The following is a 25,967-nucleotide window of genomic DNA, read 5'->3' as shown; positions in this document are numbered from 1 at the left end:
CCATGCTGTCTTTGCAAAAACTGTTGTAGTTAGTATCATCCTGATACAATTGTTATAACTGCATCCATTAGGATTATTGAATGTAAACATTATCCGCCAGTTAATACATTTGAATCTCATAATTGACTTATAAATCACCATTATTTGAACCAAGTAAGAAAGGATATGATGTAATTAATTCTCTGTGCATGTCTTATCAGATAATTGCTTGAATTAGCTGGAACATTTTTGTTTGGCTTTCAAAAACTACTGCTGAAGCAGATTCCTCTAAATAGAAGCACCGCTTCTAGGATCCTTCAACAAAATATCTTGGACACTTTGTGGGATAGCTCAGTGGTTTGAGCATTGGCCTGCTAAACCCAGGGTTGTGAGTTCAATCCTTGAGGGGGCCACTTAGGGATCTGGGGCAAAAATCAGTACTTGGTCCTGCTAGTGAAGGCAGGGGGCTGGACTTGATGACCTTTCGAGGTCCCTTCCAGTTCTAGAAGATTGGTATATCTCCAATTATTACTTATTACTATATACTGGAGATCTTGAGTAAGAGTGGGTGTGAATAAACAAACAGTATCTTGCATCCATTAGTATTAAATTTGGTTTTGAGCTTTATTTTCCAGATAAGATGATGATAAATTACAGAATGAGTCTCTTTGATGTGGGTCATAACCTCTCTGTTTTTTCTGGTTTTTCACTGGAAGTTCTCTGTTTCAATCTAGAATAGTTGTACATAAAGGGTCTGGGATTTGAACAGCAGAAAATGCCATATATTAAAATAACAATTGGGGGCTGTTATTTAGAAGAATCTTTTACCATGTGTGAAACCAGTGACATTTAAAACATTCTGGATTTTTACTAAGTTCTTTTCAGGCTTTCCCATGATGTTTGCTTCATAATATTGAAGTAGGGGTCTGTGGCTGACACACTTCCCAGGAGTACCCAGGGTTGTGAGGCACCTCGCTACCACCTACCTTTACTATGAGGAAGCCTGGTCTTTGCCTGCTGGGGGTCAACTCCCTGGGCTACAGGCAATAGAAGCATGCCAGCTCAAGCTCTGCTGCCCCGCTGCAGGTTAGCAGTAGGCATGCTTCAACCCTCAAGCCCTTTGAATGTCCCTCTGCAGTGTCCAGCAGTCGTTCCACTGAACAGTCGCTGTATTCCCAGATCCACTGCTCTCAAAGGGAAAATACATCTCAGCTTATGAATTACACCTCAGATCACTCCGCCACTTAATAAACCACATTTAGAAACGTTTATAGAGAAAACAAGTAAGTTTATTTAACAAAGTATAGAGATTTAAGCGATAGCAAGTAGAAGTATTGGAAATAAATGAATGCATATAAAATAAAATCATAATTTGCATTCTAGAACCTAGACATATTTAACTAGTCACTTTCATGTCTTGCAATATTGTTCTCCAGCATTTGTCAGCCAGGCAGGCTGTGATCCCTTTTTCATGAAACAGGCCATTTTGTCAACTTCTCTCCTCAGTGAAGGATACAGTGTGTCTCTCTGCATTCTTTTGATAGACCAGATGAATCCTTTCATCTTAGTCATAAACTGAACACTCTCCTGCAGTGTGTTCCTTCCTGTAGATTTGGTGATCTCTAGTCAGTTTGGCAGTCTTGATTAGTTGGTGGCTTAGTATGCAAATAGACTTACATTATGAGGCATACAATACACAGTGACCAGATGTAGAGATAAGCGTCTCCTTTGCCCTGCCTGAACAGAACGTGTCTAAGACAGGTCACCAGGTAATCTGCCTTTAACGTCAAGGCTTTAAGAACACAATTTCCAGTATAGATACATAATTTCTTAAATATTTGTACATACATTTCACAATGATCATGATGATCAGTGGACTACTGGCTTTTGGTAGAGACCTTATATGCCGGCCCTTGGTGAATTATTGTGCACATACACCTCTACCTTGATATAACGCTGTCCTTGGGAGCCAAAAAATCTTACTGCGTTATAGGTGAAACCTCTTTATATCGAACTTGCTTTGATCCACCGGAGTGCACAGCCCTGCCCCCCCCCCCGGAGCTCTGCTTTACCGCATTATATCCGAATTCGTGTTATATCAGGTCGTGTTATATTGGGGTAGAGGTGTATTTGGTCAGGGGATTCCTGTAAATTTCTCTATATTTCATTCTCAAAGGGTCATAGCCTCATGCTGGCATACAACCTGATAACTTGGCTAAGCAGGTTTATAAAAGGGGCAGAGGTAAGATTTTTCCCCTCAGGCTGAGCAATGGAATGACTGCAGAACTCTTCAATGGTGGCGAATTCAGCCTATTGGTGGAAGTATCCATGAGTGCCTTTATACCCCCTCAGATGCAAGGTGGAGGGCAAGAGGCGCTGCAGTGACAAAGCCTCTGGCTCTATCTTTCCCCAGTTCTTTGTGCCTAGAAGTTTGTGGAACCTCATTAGTTCTGCTGCCAGAGGACCCTTGATGGATGCAGGATTTGCCCTAAAATGCATTAATTCACAATGGGTCTTCCAGTCATTAGTTCAAATTAGCAATGTTTTGTTGCAATTTTATGCCAACAGATTTCATAAAATGCAGTGGAATTTACTAGTGTAGTGAAAGTTAAAGGGCAATAGGTAATAACTGGCTATTAAGACATGAAGTTGCATCTGAAAAAACATTTTATTTTTTCTAATTCATTACTTATACCTATTTACTTTTAATACTTTTACTGCTGACAAAAAGAAAAACCAGTCTAAGGTTCTGTTCTTCTGTCTCTAATATGCTAATGAATTTTTAAATTATGCAAACTATAGTCATTTAAAAAAACCTAAAGACCCTTCTTGACAGCGAAACCCACCATTAAAAAACAATTTCACGTATGATCACTGCCTATCATTTGTATAGACATCTGTCTGCTTTGTTTGGTACTATTTACTTACTCCATGGATCTTATTACATTAATTTGCATCTGTGGATGGCACCCTTCACAGTAAAAATTAACAAATCAAGGCAGATAAACTACTTATAGGTAGCTAAACTACTGCTGCAGTGATGACATCTACTCTTAAATTGGTTTGTATTAAAATTCCAGACTTGTTTCATGTTAGATTTTTTTTCTCTCTAGTTGAAACTAATTGTGTTTCAAAGAGATGGGGACTTTTTTTTTTTTTAAAGAGTTAAACTCCGTTTCAGTACCCCCTGCATGGAATTTAAATCTCTACTTGAATTCTGTATGTCCATGAACATTCCTGGAAAGCAGCAGTTTCCTTTGATTCAGAAAGCTGAGAATGTTGGTTTTCCATTAAGCAGTATTGAGGTGAAATTTTAAAACTTTTCATCCTGTCCAAATCCCTGAGTGAAGCTGCATGATTGAAATTGAATATGCAAATTATGATGCTGAAATGAGTTGGAGTAATAAATCTAAGCTGCCACAAAAATCAGTTTCCTTTTTTCACTGATTAAATTCAAAACATTTAACTGTTTATTGTCCCTGCCTGCAGGTATATGGGATCTTGGGGAGCAATTACCACACGGGTGGGGTGCAAATTCATTTCTTTATTAAAGGAAAAAGGGAGTGGTGAGAAATACGATGGGATGGGGTGTATAGGGTGTTTACAATAGACAGTGATGGTGGGGGGGTTTTCTTATTGAACAGTGTAGGGAGTTCTAACAGTGGGGTACAGTAAGTGGGGTTTAGCACAATGGGATACAGTACAGTTAATAAGCAACTCAACTTTATATAGGAACAGCTCTAGATACAATGTGGAATGTAAAACATACCAAAGGGAAATGCAAAATAAAATAGTAGCTTCTATATAGAATGGTCAACAATCTTAGATAGAATGTATTAAGTGGTAGGTGGCCTTATACACAATGTAACAATAGTATTAATGCAAATACAAAGTATATTAGAAAGGTGGAAGTAATATGTGAATCACAGTGCAATAATACAATATGGGTGATAAGTGAAATTATGCAGTGTAGACTTAATTTGTGAGGCTGTGATAGCAAGAGTGTACCCAAAGGCTGGGTCAAGAAACGGGGGGGGGGAATGATGAGAGATGCAGCTGCAAGCAGCGAGAGACTCTGAAGCCCTGCGAGGTAAGGACAACAGAGCAGTGTGTGAGGGGGGAGTTCAGATGGTGATGCAGACGTGGGAGAGAAAGCAGCAAGGAGTTTGGGAAATTCAGAGGGTGATGCAGATGCAGGGGAAAAAAGCAACAAGGGGTTTGGGAAGTTCAGAGGGTGATGCAGACACAGGGGAAAAAAGCAGCAAGGGGTTTGGGAAGTTCAGAGGGGGAGATTGGAACAGCAAGAACCTTATCTATCCTCTAACTTAATCAAACTTATAGAAAATGACAAGCAGCTTCTACAAAGTAACAAAACAGGTACAGAATACAATCAGGCAATGACTTTTTAAATCTATCTTAACCAATGACTAGGCAAAACAACAAATATCACAATTCTAAGCAAACTGCAACAAGCAGCTATATGGAGCAACAAAACAACGAACTATAGCAAGGCAGGTGAGACTTACAAGCTTTACAATCTTAACAAACTATGACTTATTAAACTAAAGAAACAAAATCTATGGTGCACCTTATGCTATGGGGAAGTTACAGAGGGCAGAGTGGTATGTGCCCCAGAATACAGCTCCCAAGGCAGCCCCCAAGGAAGCCAAGGGAGGTGGCTGCAGCAGTGGATACAGCTGAAAACCGTGAGTCCAGGGCAAAGCCCACAGGAGCAGAGCTTAGGTGCAGCACCAATTTACTTTTAGTGGCAGAGTGCCACGGAGTTTAAGAGAGGTTTTAAAACACAGACCAAGCCTGAGTCTGTGTGCTGGGGAGACAGAGCCAGCAGCTAAAATAATAAAAATAAAAGTATAGAAAGTTTCACAGAGGGATTCTTACCATCCCACAAGGCAGCAGCAGAGGCAGAAGCAGCAAGAACATCAGAATGCTCGGTACAGTCTTGATAATCAGGAGATCTCTCAGGCAGCAATTCGTTCTTCGTGGGGGGGGGGTTCAAAAACGGGGGTATGCTCAAAAATAAAACAAGAGCGGAGAAAGGACCCCCAGAACCCCTGGTTGATCAGACCAGGCAGCAATGCAAGAACCTTTCTGAAGTCTGTTCAAAAAATGTCTTTTTAAAGGCAAACCCTGGCAGCTTCCCGCCAGTAACTCTGATTGGTTCCCCTTCTCACAGGGAGGAGAGCAGGTAGGGAAAAACTGCAGGTAGCCACAGAGGCATGTTTGGACTAGCCCTGAGCCCAGAGGTATGACTCATGCCCAGGATCTTAAAAACACAATAGGTCTTGCAGCTCTGGACAGAGCCTACCCTATACCAAGCCCAGGTTTTAACAAGGTGATAACAGGACTAACCCTTTGAACAGGACAGTGGTCCCACTTAGCACAAGTGTCCATCCCTTTGAGAAGGGCAATGGCTTTTGTTAAACAACTTAAGGGGCCCTCCCTTTGAGAAGGGCAGAGGCCCTGGTAAACAACTTAACAGCCAGGGAGGGGCGGCCACAGAGGAGAACAAGAACAAAATGGAGTAAGGGGACAGCTTTAAGAAACAAAATGGAGCTGTAACAGACATTTATAACATAGGTTTGAATTTTCTTACACACAAACCAAAATTGCTTTTTCATTGTCCATCTGGTTTTTCCTAATCTGCTTTAAAAATAATTTAAAAAAATCTTCCCCAGATACTTGGTAAATATAAAAATTGATTTGCTCCATAAATAATCAATAGGGTACTTTGGGGGAAAAACATTGCAACTATCAGATTAAAACACATCAGTGTATCTTTCACATGTTTCTTACTGTGTGTGCTTACTCCCAGTGTTTGTGATTTAATATTATGGTTTGCTGTCTCTAAGACTATTTCTCTGCCTGTTTGATCCTACAGTGAAGACATAATTTCAAATACACTAATGGCTTAAATGAAGCAGTATGAATCAATGCAAGGTCAAGCAGCAGTAGATGACCCAGAGGGAAAATCTAATTACTTAGAAAACAAAACAAAAAAAAACCCTAAGGGCTTGTCTAGATGAACGGTTAGTGCATGCCAAGCTGAGATGTAAATCTACAGTGCAGTAGCATGCTGCTCACTAGCTGTTCATGTGGACCCTGTTAGTGCACATTTACAATTCCCTAGTGCATTTTGATCTACTCCACTTTGAAATGGGAGTATATCAGTGTGCACTAGGGGACTTTTTGTGCAAATGAGCAGGGTCCCCATAGACTGGGTGGCATGCTAATGCACTGTAGATTTACACCCCGGCTTGCCACACACTAGCTGTTTGTCTAGACAAGCCCTTAATAATAGATAGGTAGCAGAGCACTGAAAATTTCAAAGTACATTAATTTTTCTATAAACATTCTCTTCTCCACTAGTTTGTTTCTGTACAGAACTCCTTCTTTCATGGCTGTATAGATTTGCATTATAAACTTGATCCTGTAAGGTGTTAAATCCTTTAGCCTGATCCTGCACAACACTTAAGCATGTACTTCACTTTAAGTGTGTGAATAGTGCCATTGATTTGAGTGGAACTAATAATGTGTTTTGCTTGATCAGGCCAGAGTGCTCAGCATTTTGCAGAATCAAGCCTTATGAGAGTTTGCATGTTTGAAGCACAAATAAGTTGTATTGACACCTGAGAATTTTCTCCAATATATTTTAATAATCTGTGTTCATTCCAGGCTTCAAAATACTTAAGTCTTTAATTATTTGTATTAGGTCTAAACTCTCAATCCTGTAACCCTTTACTCTCACAAGTAGTGAATAGTAGGTTTATAGGATCAGACCTGTTTGGGTTTTTGTGTGTATAACTTTTTTGCATGGAAATGTACATTTTGTTCATCTTTTATTTATAATGTGCCCAGACCTAAAAGATAATTATTCTGTTTTACTACTACATGTATGTGAGGATAAAAATATAGGACCAGATTCATGCCTAGTGTAACTCCACTGAAGCCAAGGATGATTATGGCTCAGTATGTTTAAAAGTTTACCAGATTTTATTGGTGCTAAATAGACTAATTCTGCTTGCTTGCTGACAAACAGATGCTGTCTGAAGCAGTTCCAGGAAAAGTGCACATTGTTCATGGGGACATTTTGACATACAAGATGGAGAGAGCTTTTCCAAAACACCTTCAAAAGAAGTGGGAAGATGGTTAGTATCTGCTTTCAGTACATTTGTTGTTTCCTCTGAACAGTTACTATGAAAATTAGCTTGTTTGATAAGGTACCTGCAGTTCTTCGTCATGAGTTCCATTTCCTCTCACTTCATCTACACACATGGGTTCCTCTGTTGTTGCTCTGTGAAAATAAAATGTAAATCACTGACAGAATTCAAAAAGTGCCACTTTCTATTATTTGTGAATCAAACTAGAGAATTACATTATACGAAATGTGAATTAAATCCAATTTTTTGTTTGCATTTTATTGTTGTATAAAAATGGCTTTTACTTATTGACGTGTAGCATATAGCGATACTGCAAAAACAAAACCCAACAAGTCTCAGAGCCTCTGGCTGACACGCTACAGCGTTAAACACAACTGTGTAGTTGTTCCCACTTGGTTAGGAGCTTAGGATCTGAAACCTTTTCCCCTCCCCCTGTTTCAGAGCCCGAGTGGGGGCATTAGCATGACTATCTTTAGTGTAGTAGCGTCAGCCCTGCAAACCCAAGTCTGTAGACCTGGGCTCTAAGACTTGCTGCCATGGTGTTTTGTTTTGTTTTTTAAATGTACCCATACAATATCAAGGCTTCAATTTCTTCTGTTTGCTGGAAGACCCTGTTAGTGCAAGGGAGCTCTGTAACATGGGTGGAGGTTCAGATTCTCTCTCTGCAGATTTGATGCCTGTTACTGCTGCTTTATAGGGTTTGTACAGGGCCCTTCAGGATTTGAATCTTTGGACTCAGCCACAGAAATGATATCAGGGATAAGTTCTTCAGCATGTAGGAAACAGTGGCACATTCTTTCTAGTGCTCTTTGAATATTCACGCTCGTGTGGATACATTATTTGGGGCAGGTTGAATGGTGGAATTCTAGCTAGTAGTAGTTATTGGAGCACTCACACGCTTCCCTAATTCCACCTCTCAGTGAGCATCAACTATTCCAGAGCGAGAGTATAAAAGTTCCAGCTGCCTCAGTTTCTTCCAGCTCCAACAGCTGAACGGATGAGGAACTGCTCTGGAGTGTTTCTGGGTCTGTAGCTTATTAGCTAGTTAATTTTTATAGTTAGAATTAGTAGTTTGTTCAATGGTTGATAGTTTACTATTAGATTAAGTTAATTGTAAGTCTTCAGTATGGAGATGGCAGAAGCAAAGAATAAAAATACCAGTTTTAAAAGACGTATGTCATGTCCGACAGTGTTTCTGGTGTCAAGTGTACATGCTAGATGCCTCGCATATTTGGGTGAGGGACACTCCCCTTCAAAAAGTTTGATTTGCTCAGTTTTTACAGCATGGGCCAAAAAGGAGAGACAGAACCGACTTTGGGTGATTTTATTACAAGAAGTGCTGTCAGCAAAAACCATCCTGAACTGAGCAAATACAAGGTTCAGATAAGTCTCAGGGACCAGCATCAGTTCTGAGTGAGTTGGGAGGGAAGAAGGATAAAACCTCCACCTTGGCACCCAGTGCTAAAGAACCCAGAAGTGGGAAGGATGTGAAGAGGAAAACTCTTGTGGTGTTGGCTCCTGTTTCCAGAACTAATCTATGATCTTGTTCCAAAGGTAAGAGCTAAGAAACTGTTGATGTAGGGGCAAGATAAGGTTCCAGTAGCTAGTTCCAGCATGGCACTGCAATGAATAATAGTTACAGCACAGGTTCATCAATTGGAACCGTCTCCCGCTCCATCGGCGATTAACACGTGTCTCAGTTGAGCAGGCACCAAACATTCTGTTGGAATTGATTCAGTTTAGGTACTTTCCCAGGGAGAAGAAGAGTTGAACTCAAGATTTTTCCACTACTCCCACCTCCAAAGACTTCTGGGTTTCCAGAATGGATTTTTTCTCCACTCTCCTTTATTCATCCTAGAAGAATTCCATCAGATCGGAGAATAGGAACAGGTCAGGGGTTGGATCCAGAGAAAGTATTATAAGCAACTTCATTCATTTGCTTTGTATGTGTATGGACAAAGATATTTCTAATAGGGCTGTCAGTGATTAAAAAAAATAATCTTGATTAATTGCTTGATTAATCACACTGTTAATAATAGAATACCATTTATTTCATAGCATCATAGAAGATTAGGGTTGGAAGAGACTTCAGGAAGTCATCTAGTCCAGCCCCCCACTCAAAGCAGGACCAACCCCAACTAAATCATCTCAGCCAGGGCTTTGTCAAGCCAGGCCTTAAAAACCTCTAATGATGGGGATTCCACCACCTCCCTAGGTAATCTGGGGTATCTGGGGTGTTCAGGGAGGGGTAGCACCTCTGGTGTAGGGGCATGTCGTGTCCTTTCAGGGCAGCTCGTCCACCTTTGGTCCCCACCTGTCACTCAGCTCTCACCTGTGGCTCCCTGTAGCTGTAGCATGCGCAGCGGCCACACCCCGGGCAACAGCTTCGACAGGCTGGCTAAACCAGGTTGAGGGTAGCCGTTGGGCTTAGACCTCCGGTGAGATAGGGCTTTGTCTATTCCGAGCATGTGAAGACAGACTCCGGCGGATTGAGCGGATGAGACCTTCTAGAATAGGACCAACGGTCATGAAGGCGGTTTCTGCAAGCGGTGTGGTACGCTAAGAGCACGGCAAGACACGAAAGATGCCCTGGTCAACCACTGCGCCCAGCCCATCTCCAACCGTCTCGACTCTTGTCCTGCCATTGGAGCAAGATGGGATCTGGGAAGAGAGAGTGAGGCTGACTATGCGCACCTCTCCCTCACTTTAATCCAATCCACGCGCAAGTCTTGACATCTCCTAACTTCCGTAAATTTCAAAGTCCTGTGGCGATGGGCGAGCGACAAAGCAGCAGGTGTGGATACACTGGGAGCTGTAGCTGTGGACCTGCACACAGGCGGCTCAGGTCTAATGGTCGTCTTCTTGCTGATCGAAGCAACAGCTGGATTCGGCGTCTACCTGAGTGACTGAGCAGCCCTTTTTAGGACCGCACTGCTCACCTCCGTAGCAAGAGGAAGGGGCTAGTAAAGGTGCCCTAAACATTGTTTGCTTCACAGAACCCTGGCTAGCTTACCGCGGCTGGAGGGGATCCCATCTTATGCGGTCGAACAACAAAACTTCAAATAACAAACCGCAAGGTGACACCACTCATTATTGGTACATGGAACGTACGCACGCTTCAAGATAACCCCTCAGCAGATCGACCAGAAAGAAGAACAGCCCTGGTCGCTAGAGAGCTCGCAAGATTTAACATCGATATTGCAGCCTTGTGTGAAACTCGTCTAGCCAACGAAGGTCAGCTCACAGAAATAGGGGGTGGTTACACATTCTTCTGGTGTGGACGTAGCAGTGATGAACGTCGTGAATCTGGAGTTGGCTTTGCGGTTAAGAATCAGCTTGTCCGCAAATTTGCCAATCTTCCCAAGGGTGTGAACGACCGACTCATGACACTGCATCTTCCACTACCGAGAGGAAAGCAAGCTATACTAATCAGCGCTTACGCACCCACAATGATGAATCCGGATGAAGTAAAGGACAAGTTTTATGAAGATCTTGATGCCCTACTCTCATCCGTGAAGCGTACCGACAGGCTGATTCTACTTGGCGATTTTAACGCGAGAGTAGGATCTGATCACTCTGCCTGGGATGGCGTCATTGGAAAAAATGGAATCTGCAAATGTAACAGCAATGGCCTACTACTCCTGAAGACATGTGTGGCTCATGATCTGATCATTACCAATACCATCTTCCGCCTGCCCACTCGCAAAAAGACGTCCTGGATGCATCCACGCTCCAAGCACTGGCATCTCATTGATTATGTCATCGTGCAGAGGAAAGACAGACAGGATGTAAGGGTGACTAAGGCCATGCCGAGTGCTGACTGTTGGACTGATCATAGACTCATCATCTCTAAATTAAGCCTTTACATCAAGCCAAAGAGACGTCCGCAGGGAAACAGAGCTGTGGTGAAAAAGATTAACGTCAGTAAACTGAGGAACCCCAATACAGCAGCTTTACTAGCAGAAGATCTTGACAACCAACTCTTAGAGCTGCAATTAGAGGAAAATGCTGAGAAGGACTGGGAACGCTTCCGGAATATTGTGCACTCTTCTGCACTAAAGGTTCTTGGACCCTCACACAGGAAACAGCAGGACTGGTTTGATGAAAACGATGAAGAGATCAAGGCCTTACTTGCTGAAAAGCACCGCCTTTACCGTGCTCATCAGAACGACCCGTCGTCATCAGCTAAGAAAAATGCCTTTAACAACACTCGCAGGACCGTACAGAGCAAGCTTCGCAAGATGCAGGACTCCTGGTTGAGTGCCAAGGCAGGTGAAATCCAGATGTTTGCTGATAGAAACGATGCCAAACGGTTCTACGAAGCCCTCAGATCCTTGTACGGCCCTCGGCCCTCAGGGAGCTCTCCTTTACTGGATTTAGATGGTGTAACTCTCATTACTGAGAAGACTCTGATTCTACAGCGTTGGGCTGAGCATTTTCAATCTGTACTGAACCGCCCATCTTCCATTAATAACGAGGCGATTGATAGAATGCCCCAGGCGGATATCAACCACAGTCTGGACGTTCCACCATCAGAGACTGAAATCCTACAGGCCATCAGCCAGCTGTCCAGTGGCAAGGCCTCAGGATCTGATGCGATCCCAGCAGAAGTTTATAAGGATGGTGGTGCAGTGCTTGTTGACAAACTCACTCAACTGTTTCAGTCCTTCTGGAATCAAGGGTCTATTCCTCAGGAATTGAAAGATGTGTCCATCGTACACCTCTACAAGAGGAAAGGAAATCAAAAAGTCTGCGACAATCATAGAGGAATATCATTGCTTTCCAGCGCAGGCAAGATCCTTGCACGAGTGTTGCTGAATCGCCTGATTGACCACCTGGAACAGGGTCTATTACCCGAGACACAGTGCGGCTTTCGTAAAGAGCGTGGCACTGTGGACATGATCTTCGCAGTCCGACAGCTCCAAGAGAAGTGTCAAGAGCAGAATCATGAACTGTACACCATCTTTGTGGATCTCACTAAGGCTTTTGACACTGTCAGTCGTGAAGGTCTGTGGCGTATCATGTCGAAGTTTGGGTGCCCTGATAGATTCATCCTGATGGTATGTCAGTTCCACGACGGCATGACGGCTCGTGTTCTGGACGACGGAGAAGCTTCAGAGGCCTTTCCCGTCACAAATGGCGTCAAGCAAAGGTGTGTGTTGGCACCGACCCTGTTCAGCATGATGTTTTCAACCATGCTGTCAGACGCCTTTCAGAACAGTTCCTTGGGAGTCAGCCTGAGATACAGGACTGATGGGAAACTGTTCAACCTGCGAAGACTCCAGGCTGTCACCAAGATAAAGGAGACTGTGCTACGAGACCTCCTTTTTGCTGACGATTGTGCCCTGAATGCTGGATCAGAGCAGGAAATGCAAGCCAGCATGGACAAATTCGCAGCAGCATGCGATAACTTTGGCCTTCTTATCAACATAAAGAAAACCGAAGTGATGCACCAGCCAGCTCCGAAAGCCCAACACCAAGAGCCCACCATCATAGTGAAGGGGCAAAAGCTGCAAGCAGTGGACCAATTTACATACCTTGGCAGCACCCTCTCCCGCGCAGTGACAATTGACATCGAGGTCAACTGCAGAATCGCCAAGGCAAGCTCTGCATTTGGCGGACTGCTGACCAACGTGTGGGACCGCCGTGGAATAAGCCTTGCTACAAAGCTTAAAGTCTACCGAGCAGTAGTGCTAACTACCTTGATGTATGCCAGTGAGACCTGGACTGTATACAGGAGGCACGCTAGGCAATTGAACCACTTCCACACGACTTGCCTCCGCAGACTTCTGAGGATTCGGTGGCAGGATAAGGTGCCTGACACAGAAGTCCTTTCCAGAGCAGGCCTGCCATCAGTTTACACTCTGCTTATGAAAGCCCAGACACGCTGGGCAGGCCATGTTGTAAGGATGCCAGACCACCGCATCCCCAAACAGCTCTTCTATGGTGAGCTGTCTCAAGGAAAGCGATCGCATGGGGGACAAAAGAAGCGATACAAAGATACGCTGAAAGCCTCTCTTAAGTCCCTGGATATCGACATCACCTCCTGGGAAACCCTGGCACAAGACCGATCGACATGGCGTACGCTGATCCACCAAGGCTGCCAGACATCTGAAGCCAGAAGGATAACCCTAGCACAAGAGAAGCGAGCACTCCGTAAAGCCAGAGCTGCAAATGTTGTAACAGTGGTGCCCACACATGTCTGCCCGACATGTGGCAGAACATTCCATGCCCGTATTGGCCTTACCAGCCATTTGCGGACGCACCGTGGACAGCTCACAACCTGATAGATGTTAAGGTCTTCTTTGAAAACGATGGACGAACATCATCAGGTAATCTATTCCAGTGCTTCACCACCCTCCTAGTAAAATAGGTTTTCCTAATATATAACCTAGACCTCCCCCACTGCAACTTGAGAACATTGATCCTTGTTCTGTCATCTGCCACCACTGAGAACAGCCTAGTTCCATCCTCTTTGGAACCCCCCTTCAGGTAATTGAAGGGTGCTATCAAATCCCCCCTCACTCTTCTCTTCTGCAAGCTAAATAAGCCCAGTTCCCTCAGCCTCTCCTCATAAGTCATGTGCCCCAGCCCCTTAATAATTTTCATTGCCCTCTGCTGGACTCTCTAATTTGTCCACACCCTTTCTGTAGTGGGGGGCCCAAAACTGGACGCAGTACTCCAGATGTGGTCTCACCAATGCCGAATAGAAGGGAATAATCACTTGCCTCGATCTGCTGGCAATGCTCCTACTAATGCAGCTGTTATGCCGTTAGCCTTCTTGGCAACAAGGGCACACTGACTCATATCCAGCTTCTCATCCACTGTAATCTTCAGGTCCTTTTCCGACTTAGCCAGTCAGTCCCAAGCCTGTAGCAGTGCATGGGATTCTTCCATCCTAAGTGCAGGACTCTGCACTTGTGCTTGTTGAACCTCATCAGGTTTTTTTTTTGGGCCCAATCCTCCAATTTGTGTAGGTCATTCTGGACCCTATACCTACCCTCCAGCGTCTCTACCTCTCCCCCCCGCCAGCTTAGCGTCATCCACGAACTTGCTGAGGGTGCACTCCATCCAAAAATCCATATTATTAATAAAGATGTGAACAAAACCAGCCCCAAGACTGACCCCTGGAGCACTCCACGTGATACCGGCTGCCAACTAGACATTGAACTGTTGATCACTACCCATTGAGCTCAAGGATCTAGCCTGTTTACATATTTTTGGATGCTTTCTACATTTTCAAATATATTGATTTCAATTACAACACAGAATACGAAGTGTACAGTGCTCACTTTATATTTTTATTACAAATATTTGCACTGTAAAATAAAATAGTATTTTTCAATTCACCTCATACAAGTACTGTAGTGCAATCTCTTTATCATGAAAGTGCAACTTACAAATGTAGGTTTTTTTGGTTACATAAGTGCATTCAAAACCAAAACAATGTAAAACTTTACAGCCTACAAGTCCACTAAGTCCTACTTCTTGTTCAGCCAGTTGCTCAGAGAAGCAAGTTTGTTTACGTATATGAGATAATGCTGCCCATGTCTAATTACAATGTCCCCTGGAAGTGAGAACAGGTGTTCTCGTTGCACTGATATAGGTGGTGTTGCAAGATATTTACGTGCCAGATGAGCTGAAGATTCGTATGCCTCTTCATGCTTCAACCACCATTCTAGAGGACTTGCTTCTATACTGATGAGGTATGTTAAAAAAAAATGCGCTAATTAAATCTGTGACTGAACTCCTTAGGGGAAAATTGTACGTCTCCTGCTCTGTTTTACCCACATTCTGCCATATATCTCATGTTATAGCAATGCTAGCTATAACAGAGGAGGGATACCTCAGTGGTTTGAGCATTGGCCTGCTAAACCCAGGGTTGTGAGTTCAATCCTTGAGGGGGCCATTTAGGGAACTGGGGTAAAAATCTGTCTGGGGATTGGTCCTGCTTTGAGCAAGGGGTTGGACTAGATGACCTCCTGAGGTCCCTTCCAACCCTGATATTTAAAAAAAAAAAAAAGCCTGTTCTTACTTTCAGGTGACATTGTAATTAAAACATGGGCAGCATTATCTCCCATAAATGTAAACAAACAAGAAGTAGAACTGATTGTACTTGTAGGCTCTAAAGTTTTACATTGTTTTATTTTTTAATACAGGGTTTTTTGGTACACAATTCTACATTTATGGGTTGCACTTTCATGATAAAGAGATTGCACTACAGTACTTGTATGAGGAATTGAAAAATACCATTTCTTTTGTTTTTTTACAGTGCAAATATTTGTAATAAAAAAATAAAGTGAGCACTGTACACTTTGAATTCTGTGTTGTAATTTAAATCAGTATATTTGAAATGTAGGAAAACATCCAAAATATTTAATACATTTTAATTGGTATTCTATTTATCATTGAGATTAAATGTGATTAATTTTTTTGAGTTAATTGCGAGAGTTAACTGCCTTTAATCAGCAGCCCTAATTTCCAATCAAATCAGAGTATAGACTTCTGGCACTGGCTGTCTCCTTCACCTTAACAAGATGTACAGTGTATGGGAATGGACCTTCCTGAATTTGGTACCGAGATGACATTGAAGTATTGGATCTGAAGTATATGAATCAGACAAGGCATCTAGGTCCTGATAGATTTCCTATAGTGGTAAGAGATTTGCTCAGAAGAGGAAGAATTAGCAGAAATTTGAGAATCAGATCCAGACTGATCCAGAAGGAGGTATACCTTTGCCAGAGGAGAATGTGGTGTACGCTTCAGCATCGTTGCCGTCAGAGGATGTGTTATTCCATGAGTTGGTGGATTGCATGACAAACATTAAATATTCTCTCTGTTTCTGTTGAGAAATATTACCCTGTTTTCAGTATTTCAGGGGAAGCTACTAGTTAAAGGTTCCCCCTATTGGAAGGATTGTCTTAATGAACAAAAATAGTCTGGAATACTCCCTTATCTGCTCAGCCTTTGTCGAAAAAGTTTGACAGACTACTAGTTCCCTCAGAAAGGTGTTGCTATGTGGAGTTATGATGCTGTCATGGCTAGATACCAGCATCACTTATGGGGAAAAATGTCGTTGTCAATGCTGTACCAAAGATGCATAGAAGATTAATAAATGCTGTTTTGCTGGACGGACAGAATGTTGCTAAATATCAGTTGAGAGCAGCATTTGAGTCTTCAGATGCTTTAGCTAGGGAATATCTTCAATTGTTACTCTAGAAGGCATGTGTTGGTCTTCCTCCAGAGACAAAGTTGAAAATTGAATAAAATGCTTGAGAAAACGAAGAATGTCAGGGCTACAGGTAGACCTCTAGGTTGTGCTTTTTTTTTAAATACAAAAAAACCCAACCCTTTGGTTCCTCTCTTCAGGTACCAAGGTAGTATCAACCTTCTTTGTCAATTCCTTGCCTCAAAGAAGGAGTTACTACCAGCCTCAACATCATTCCTTACAAAAACCATCAACAAGAAAAGAGGTAATTTAAGCCTCATAATAATAAAGGGAAATCTTTTATCATCATCTGTGCTATTCTTTTGAAGTTAGAGGTGACATCAGTCCTGTTAGACACTTTTGCCCCTCTTTTTGGAGACTGCTTGTCTTCTTTTTACCATCAGTAGAAATTAATAACATCAGACAGGTGAGTTCTAGAGATTACTGCATGCAGTTATTTGATACATTTAAGTCCTTTCTCCCAACAACCCAACTCTTCCTCTTTGAGTGGGATCTGGTTCAACTCTGTTTGCTCAGAGAGGAGGTGCAGTCTTTATTACGGTTGGGGTGATAGATGTGCCTCATGAATACAAAGGGAGAGAGTTTTATTTGCATTATTTTCTAATTCCAAAAAAAGTTGTGGGGCCTTTGTCCTATTCTGGATCTCAGACAATTAAACACCTTTATAAAAAAAGGTCACTGCCACATTATCTGTAACCCCTTCTTTTTTTCCTTCCGGATTGGTTTGTAGCCCTGGTTTTAAGACATGTATTTCCATATTTCAATAAAACCATTTAATCAGAAATATCTGAGTTTCCTAGTAGGAGAGGACCAGGTTTCTTTCTATTTATTCACAGGTCTGAGGGTGTTTACAAAATGCCTAGCTGTAGGGAGAGCATATCTAAAGAAATAGGATTTATGTATATCCTTACCAGGGTGACTGACTAATAAAAACATTATGAAGGGAAGAAATCCTCTTACACATAAAAAGTAAATATCTGTTTTGCCAATCTGGACTATGCATAAATTCAGGAAAATTACTCCTGAATCCAACTCAAAGTCCCATATGGCCATTTCATAGTGGCCATATGGGACTCAACTGTAGCAAAAGACTTTGGTCCCAGAAAAAAGGTCTATACAAATAAAATTATCTATATTTTTTCTTCTGCGGTTCCCAAAACAGTCGTTGCTCTTCCCCCGCCCCCGGGGTTACTAGATCTTAGCGTCAGCCACATTAGTGACCCCATAAAATGGATGAGAGGCCTGCAACCCTGGTTAGCAAGAAATGACAGACCAGGGTTAGACAAAATATGCATCACAAATTGGTAATTCCACAGCAGGTGTTAAAAACAATGATGTGGTGGGCATGTGCTCTAAATGTAATTAAGGGTATATTAGTCTATCTCACTATGCCATTGGGATGGGGGCCCATTTAAAAAAACCCAGCAATCTGTTAGTGAGAGGTCAATGGTCAAGGGAAAATATATATGTATCTTGTGACAAAGTTCCTCCTCTACCTTGGTGGGTCCTGCGCTTATTGGCAGATTTGCTCACCTCAGTGATCTTCCCCACAGTCTGGGTCAACTCCTCCTGTGTCTGATCAGGAGTTGGGAGGTTTGGGGGGAACCCGGGCCCGCCCTCTACTCCGGGTTCCAGCCCAGGGCCCTGTGGATTGCAGCTGTCTATAGTGCCTCCTGTAACAGCTGCACAACAGCTACAACTCCCTGGGCTATTTCCTCCAAACACCTTCTTTATCCTCACCACAGGACCTTCCTCCTGGTGTCTGATAACACTTGTACTCCTTAGTCCTCCAGCAGCACACCCTCTCACTCTCAGCTCCTTGTGCCTCTTGCTCCCAGCTCCTCACATACACTTCCTCTCCTCTGGCCTGACTGGAGTGAGCGCCTTTTTAAACCCAGGTGCCTTGATTAGCCTGCCTTGATTGGCTGCAGGTGTTCTAATCAGCCTGGCTGCCTTAATTGGTTCTAGCAGGTTCCTGATTACTCTAGTGCAGCCCCTGCTCTGGTCACTCAGGGAACAGAAAACTACTCATCCAGTGACCAGTATATTTGCCCTCTACCAGACTCCTGTACCCCACTGGTTTGGATCTGTCATAATATCAATATCTCAGAAGTGAGAACTGTTAAGTTGGCTCTAAATGAATTTCTACCTCAGGTCAGACCCAGGGTAGTTCAGGAGGGGACAGAGAATATGACAGTATTATATTCTCTAAACCAGTGGTTCTCAAACTTTTGTACTGGTGACCCCTTTCACACAGCAAGCCTCTGAGTGCAACCCCCCCCATAAATTAAAAAAACTTTATATATTTAAGCGGGGTTTGGGGTAAAGGTGACAGCTCGCGACCCCCGTGTAATAACCTCATGACTCCCTGAGGGGTCCCAACCCCCAGTTTGAGAACCCCTGCTCTAAACAAGGAAGGTAGGGCTCATTTCGCTGCCATTGTGCATAGAGGCAACACATCTTTGAGACTGATGTATAGAAGATGTTCACCCAATGGCAGTTTGTGTTGGAGGAACAAAATACCTTTTGTAGCTCACCTGAGCAGGTTGACCTCTCCCATGCACCGATAGAAAGACAAAGTGGTAACACACCTCTTCAGGTTGTGGGGCAATCCTGTAATCTCTTTGTATCCAGCAACAACAGGAAATGTCAGAAGGCTTGCTCAAGAGCAAGGAAAGATAGGCGCTCAATATTGATGCGTCTCTGATAATTTGGGGTTAAGGCCTCATATGCATTTCCCCATATTCAAAAATTGATAAAATGAATCAAGACAAAGCTAGGGTAATTTGAATACCATCATCATGGGCCAGAAAACAGATTTAATTCACCTCTCTGGAGGGTTAATTAAATCTCTACCATTAGTACCAGACTTGGTGATGCTACAACAAGGGATTGTCTGTCACCAGGATTTTTAGTCTCTCCATTTAATGGCAGATGGAATAAGACTCTCCGACTGTTAGAAAAGTCTTTTTCATTAGAGGTGCAAAACATACTGTTAAATTCAAGGAAAGAGTCTCATGTGTGTGAGTAATAAATGGAAAAGATTTTTTTGTGTGTTTCTATGTATGGTATAGATTATGTACAGCATTCAATTATATATTAAATATTTGCCCTATCTTAAGTGAAGGTTCACTTCTCAGCCATATCAGCATACCATGTATCTGTGGATAGGACATTAGTTTATACTCTTAAAGTAGTTAAGAGGTTCTTAAAAGGTCTTCATAATTAATATCTTTCAATAAAAAATCCTATACCATCCCGGGATTTGAAAATAGTGCTTTCAAACTTGATGAAACCTTCCTTTGAACCTTTGCGAAACTATATATTGTTCTATTAAAACTGTTTTTGACAGCTGTCATTTCAGATGTATAAGTGAATTGTATGTTAATTGTTGACCTGCCATTTACTGTTTTTTCATAATGATAAAGTAAACCTCTATACAGACCTTTTTATCAAAAGTGGCATCAGATTTTCATGTAAACCAGTATATGATTTTACTGATCTTTCCTAAACCTCATACTCAGGATGGATGTTAGAAAGTACCCAGAATTGTTTATTGCATATGAAAAGAAGAATAAGGGTAAAACTGTTTCTGTGCAAATTCTGTGAAGATGCATTAGATTATAGCTTCGTAGATTCTAAGGTTGGAAGGGTCAATTGTGATTATCTAGTCTGACCTACTCTATAGGACAGGCCATAGAATTTCCCCAAAATAATTCCTAGAGTGTATCTTTTAGAAAAACATCCAATCTTGATTTAAACATTGTTAGTAATGGAGACTCCGCCTAGACCCTTGGTAAATTGTTCCAGTGGTTAATTACTCTCACGTTACATTTATGCTTTATTTCTCATCTGAATTTGTCTAGCTTCAACTTCCAGCCATTGGTTTGTGTTATATCTGTCTCTGCTAGATTGAAGGTACTTAGATTGTAATCAAGGCGCCCTTGAACCTTCTCTTTGTTAAGCTACCTAGATTGAGCTCCGTAAATCTGTCACTGTAAGGCATGTTTTCTAATCCTTTAATCATTCTCCTGCACTGAACCCTCTCCAATTTATCCACCTCCTTCTTGAATTGTGGTTACCAGAACTAGACACAGTATTCCAGCAGCACTTACACCAGTGCCAAAAACAGAAGTAAAATAACCTCTCCTATTCAATATTCTTCTGTTAATGCGATCCTGGGAAGCATACACTCTTTTGGCCAGGATATGTCACTCAAATTGAAGTCCCTCATGATAACAGTTTTTGTTCCTACATATTATAATGAATGCATAAGCAGGCAGTCATCCTGTTCCCCAGTATGATGTGGTGGTCTGTAGCAGTCATCAACTACTATGCCATCTTGTGCTTTATCCTTTTAGGACATTGAGCCATAAACATTCAAGATAAATTTCTTCTGCGTTATTAGGGACGTGGAAATAAGTAGTGCCACTTTTTACATAGTTCCACTCCCACTTTTCCCATTTCATCCTTCCTAAATAGGTCGTAACCATTGATTTAACATTCCAATCATGTGAATCATCCCACCAGGTTTCAGTAATACCAGCTAGATCAAATTTATGCTCATAAATGAGCATTTTCTGTTTCTCTTGTTTGTTACCTAGACTCCTAGCATAGTGTATAGGCAATTCAGTATTTTTCTCTGTTTACATTCTTTGGTTTCTTGAATAAATTTTGTTCTTAACAACTTGATTTTGTTCTGAGGGCTCATATCTTCCTCATTTGTACCCTCCCCTTTTGCTACTAATTTAATTCTCTCCTAGTCTAGCCAGCCTGTCCCCAAGGAGATTAGTTCCCCTTCTGCTGAGGTGGAGGCCTTCCAAACTATACAGCGCTCTCTAATTGTAGAACGTGTTCAGTGTTCCACAAAACCACAGCCTTTCACCCTACCCCACTTATCTATCTTTACAAAAGATTTCTTTTCAAATTTTATAGATCCACCAAATGTGCATATCATTGGAAATCTGCCGTTCAGTGTTTCAACTCCTCTGATCATCAGGTGGCTTGAAAATGTTTCCAATAGAGATGGACCTTTTGTTTATGGCAGAACTCAGATGACTTTGACTTTTCAGAAGGAAGTGGCAGAGGTATGTTTTGTTATTGGCTTATTAAAAACTTAAAATTGGACAAATTATTTCAGCACCTAGTTACTTTAGTGATAGATGAGAAAAGCCCGAGAGAGATTTTGTTGACTTGCAGGATGTTTTAAAACTGCCTAATAGTCTATACTTCTCTGAAATTGTAATTTTAAGGCAGGAAACCTGGCACGGTGCTTAAGTTTCTGTGTGCTTAGCTACAAATTATACAGTTTAATATTCATTTTCAAAATCTGCTCAGTTCTTTTCATTGCACACTGTTCATAAAAAGATTCTTCTTATGTGGGAGATAAATCTCCCTTAAGCATTGAAACATTTCACAATCTTGTTTTATTTGAAGTCTGACTGCTTCATTCCAAGTAGCTTCCACAGCATGCTCCTTTTCTGTCTTCAACGTTTTCCTTTCCTCATTGGCTGATGTGACATTTTGAGTTAGCACTTCATCTTGTTTTTCTAAATCTTTGTCACCTCAAGAATTGCACTGTAAGTAATATTTTACCCTGCTTTATTTTAGACCTCCCTTGCTAACAGAAGATTTTCAGATTCGAAATATGTCAATCACTGATTCCTACCAGTGATTAAACACTTCAAACATAGGGAATTTCTTGTCAGTGGAGCCCATAGACGCTGGTCTTTGCTTTCCTGAATATAATCTTGATGCCAGAAATCTGAATGGAACCATTGCCAATCTCTTCACTATACCCTGACTCTGATAAGAATAAAACTGAATGCACCAAATCAATTTCCAATTCTAAGAACTGCTGGGGCCGTTTTTGACTGGTTACATTTAATTTGAAAACTGAGAAACTGGATGAAAGTGAAATTGATCTGCCTGCTCTCCACAGACTCTCTCAGATGTTTCTGGGTCAACTGATAATCAGCTGACTCACTCTACAATGCCCTCAGACATTTTTCATTATCAGTGTTTGAGAAAACCAGATTACCATTTTCTCAACCACTTCATTGTTTGTTACCTGAGTGTATATTCTATGTGTTGCACTCAAAAGTAGCAGCTCCAAACTAAAAACCAGGTTAGACGTTAAGTTTTACCTGCAGGGTCTTTTGTGAATTGTGTAAATGAGAAATACAGTGATTGTATGCCATAAATTAAATCTCTGCTGTTATTTCGGGTACCTAAAGCGTTACTCCGATACCTAGAGCTCCCATCAGGATGAAATGCAGAGATAAAATTTCTCGATACTTTAAATGGAGCAGCTGGTACGGGAACCCACAAGGGGAGAGGCAACTCTAGATTTAATCCTGAGTGGAGCGCAGGAGCTGGTCCAAGAGGTAACTATAGCAGGACCACTTGGAAATAGTGACCATAATACAATAGCATTCAACATCCCTGTGGTGGGAAGAACACCTCAACAGCCCGACACTGTGGCATTTAATTTCAAAAGGGGGAACTATACAAAAATGAGGGGGTTAGTTAAAAGGTACAGTGACTAAAGTGAAATCCCTGCAAGTTGCATGGACCCTTTTTAAAGACACCATAATAGAGGCCCAACTTCAATGTATACCCCAAATTAGGAAACACAGTAAAAGAACTAAAAAAGAGCCACCGTGGCTTAACAACCATGTAAAAGAAGCAGTGAGAGATAAAAAGACTTCCTTTAAAAAGTGGAAGTCAAATCCTAGCTAGGCAAATAGAAAAGAGCCCAAACACTGCCAACTTAAGTGCAAGAGTGTAATAAGAAAAGCCAAAGAGGAGTTTGAAGAACGGCTAGCCAAAAACTCCAAAGATGATCACAAAATGTTTTTTAAGTACATCAGAAGCAGGAAGCTTGCTAAACAACCAGTGGGGCCCCTTGACGATCGAAATACAAAAGGAGCGCTTAAAGACGATAAAGTCATTGCGGAGAAACTAAATGGATTCGTTGCTTCAGTCTTCATGGCTGAGGATGTTAGGGAGATTCCCAAACCTGAGCTGGCTTTTGTAGGTGACAAATATGAGAAACTGTCACAGACTGAAGTGTCACTAGAGGAGGTTTTGGAATTAATTGATAAACTCAACATTGACAAGTCACCCGGACCAGATGGCATTCACCCAAGAGTTCTGAAAGAACTCAAATGTGAAGTTGCGGAACTATTAACTAAGGTTTGTAACCTGTCCTTTAAATCGGCTTCGGTACCCAATAACTGGAAGTTAGCTAATGTAACGCCAATATTTAAAAAGGGCTCTAGAGGTGATCCTGGCAATTACAGACCGGTAAGTCTAACGTCGGTACCGGGCAAATTAGTCGAAACAATAGTTAAGAATAAAATTGTCAGACAAATAGAAAAACATAAACTGTTGAGCAATAGTCAACATGGTTTCTGTAAAGGGAAATCGTGTCTTATTAATCTATTAGAGTTCTTTGAAGGGGTCAACAAACGTGGACAAGGGGGATCCAGCGGACATAGTGTACTTAGATTTCCGAAATCCTTTGACGGTCCCTCACCAAAGGCTCTTACGTAAATTAAGCTGTCATGGGATAAAAGGGAAGGTCCTTTCATGGATTGAGAACCGGTTAAAAGACAAGGGAACAAAGGGTAGGAATTAATGGTAAATTCTCAGAATGGAGAGGGGTAACTAGTGGTGTTCCCCAAGGGTCAGTCTTAGGACCAATCCTATTCAATTTATTCATAAATGATCTGGAGAAAGGGGTAAACAGTGAGGTGGCAAAGTTTGCAGATGATACTAAACTACTCAAGACAGTTAAGACCAAAGCAGATTGTGAAGAACTTCAAAAAGATCTCACAAAACTAAGTGATTGGGCAACAAAATGGCAAATGAAATTTAACGTGTATAAATGTAAAGTAATGCACATTGGAAAAAATAACCCCAACTATACATACAATATGATGGGGGCTAATTTAGCTACAACGAGTCAGGAAAAAGATCTTGGAGTCATTGTGGATAGTTCTCTGAAGATGTCCACGGCAGTGTGCAGAGGCGGTCAAAAAAGCAAACAGGATGTTAGGAATCATTAAAAAGGGGATAGAGAATAAGACTGAGAATATATTATTGCCCTTATATAAATCCGTGGTACACCCACATCTTGAATACTGTGTACAGATGTGGTCTCCTCACCTCAAAAAAGATATTCTTGCACTAGAAAAGGTTCAGAAAAGGGCAACTAAAATTATTAGGGGTTTGGAGAGGGTCCCATACGAGGAAAAATTAAAGAGGCAAGGACTCTTCAGCTTGGAAAAGAGGAGACTGAGGGTGGATATGATAGAGGTATATAAAATCATGAGTGATGTTGAGAAAGTGGATAAGGAAAAGTTATTTACTTATTCCCATAATACAAGAACTAGGGGTCACCAAATGAAATTAATAGGCAGCAGGTTTAAAACAAATAAAAGGAAGTTCTTCTTCATGCAGCGCACAGTCAACTTGTGGAACTCCTTACCTGAGGAGGTTGTGAAGGCTAGGACTATAACAATGTTTAAAAGGGAACTGGATAAATTCATGGTGGCTAAGTCCATAAATGGCTGTTAGCCAGGATGGGTAAAGAATGGTGTCCCTAGCCTCTGTTCTTCAGAGGATGGAGATGGATGGCAGGAGAGAGATCACTTGATCATTGCTTGTTAGATTCACTTCCTCTGGGGCACCTGGCATTGGCCACTGTTGGTAGACAGATACTGGGCTAGATGGACCTTTGGTCTGACCCGGTACGGCCATTCTTATGTTCTTATATTCATCATTCTGCTACATTTACTGCAGTTTTTGCGAGAACGGGGTTCGAGATAAGTACTTAAGTGGTTCCAGTAGATGGCTGAAGAGAACATCTGGGACAAGTAGTCTGTATATTGTGAATGTGAAATAAAGCAGCCTTCTTTTATCATCACCGAGTCCATGTGATTACTGGCACAAAAGATCCAGTTCTTTTTCCCAAAATACTTGATAACACAAGAGGTATTAGCCTAAACATTAAAAATGGCTAATAGAGTAGGCTTTAAAATATAAAGTGGAAAGATGTGGAATGCTATGATAGCAACAAAAAAGAATTACAAAGAAAACTGAGAACATAGAAACACTTCGTACTTTATATAGCTATAACCAGCTGTATGTGCCTTTAGGGTTTTTTTTCAACATGACATGCAGATTATAGTGTTTCTGCACCCAACATAGCTCAAATGACATGCAAAATAGCATACCCATTAACTTCCTTGTATTTAGAAAGCTGAAAAGACTGAACATTATAAAGTAGAGTGATGTTCTCAAGGTCATGGAATGAGTCGGTGGTGGTTGTGTTTACACTGTAGGATCTTCTGTTTCTTGGTTTCTCATTTATTTAAATGTGCGTGATTCCAATGAATATTTTATAAAAGAGAAGATCAAAGCCTTTCAGTGTTATGGTTCACATTTCCATTATTTATATGAGTTGGTATGCCTTTTTGGGAAATACACTACCTTCAGTAAAAAAAACGGTTACCTTATGGTCATCTAGGAAACTGGGGGCACGTCTACACTACAAGACTATTTCGATTCATCTT

At 41.6% G+C, this 25,967-nt stretch overlaps 1 protein-coding gene across 4 annotated transcripts in view; it reads left to right on the top strand.

Annotated features, from left to right (window-relative positions):
* TFB1M (transcription factor B1, mitochondrial) overlaps window positions 1-25,967 on the top strand; it is a 61,973-nt gene that overhangs the window by 6,518 nt on the left and 29,488 nt on the right. For all 4 annotated transcript variants that reach the window (XM_045009418.1, XM_045009419.1, XM_045009416.1 and 1 more), the window contains exons 4-5: window positions 7,037-7,145; window positions 21,322-21,473. In XM_045009418.1, the coding sequence (XP_044865353.1) occupies window positions 7,037-7,145; window positions 21,322-21,473 (261 nt within the window). The remainder of the gene's footprint in view (window positions 1-7,036; window positions 7,146-21,321; window positions 21,474-25,967) is intronic.

This window comes from Mauremys mutica, chromosome 3 (genome assembly GCF_020497125.1).
Source record: "Mauremys mutica isolate MM-2020 ecotype Southern chromosome 3, ASM2049712v1, whole genome shotgun sequence".
Taxonomy (NCBI): domain Eukaryota; kingdom Metazoa; phylum Chordata; order Testudines; family Geoemydidae; genus Mauremys; species Mauremys mutica.
This window is presented reverse-complemented; position numbering and strand designations above follow the sequence as displayed.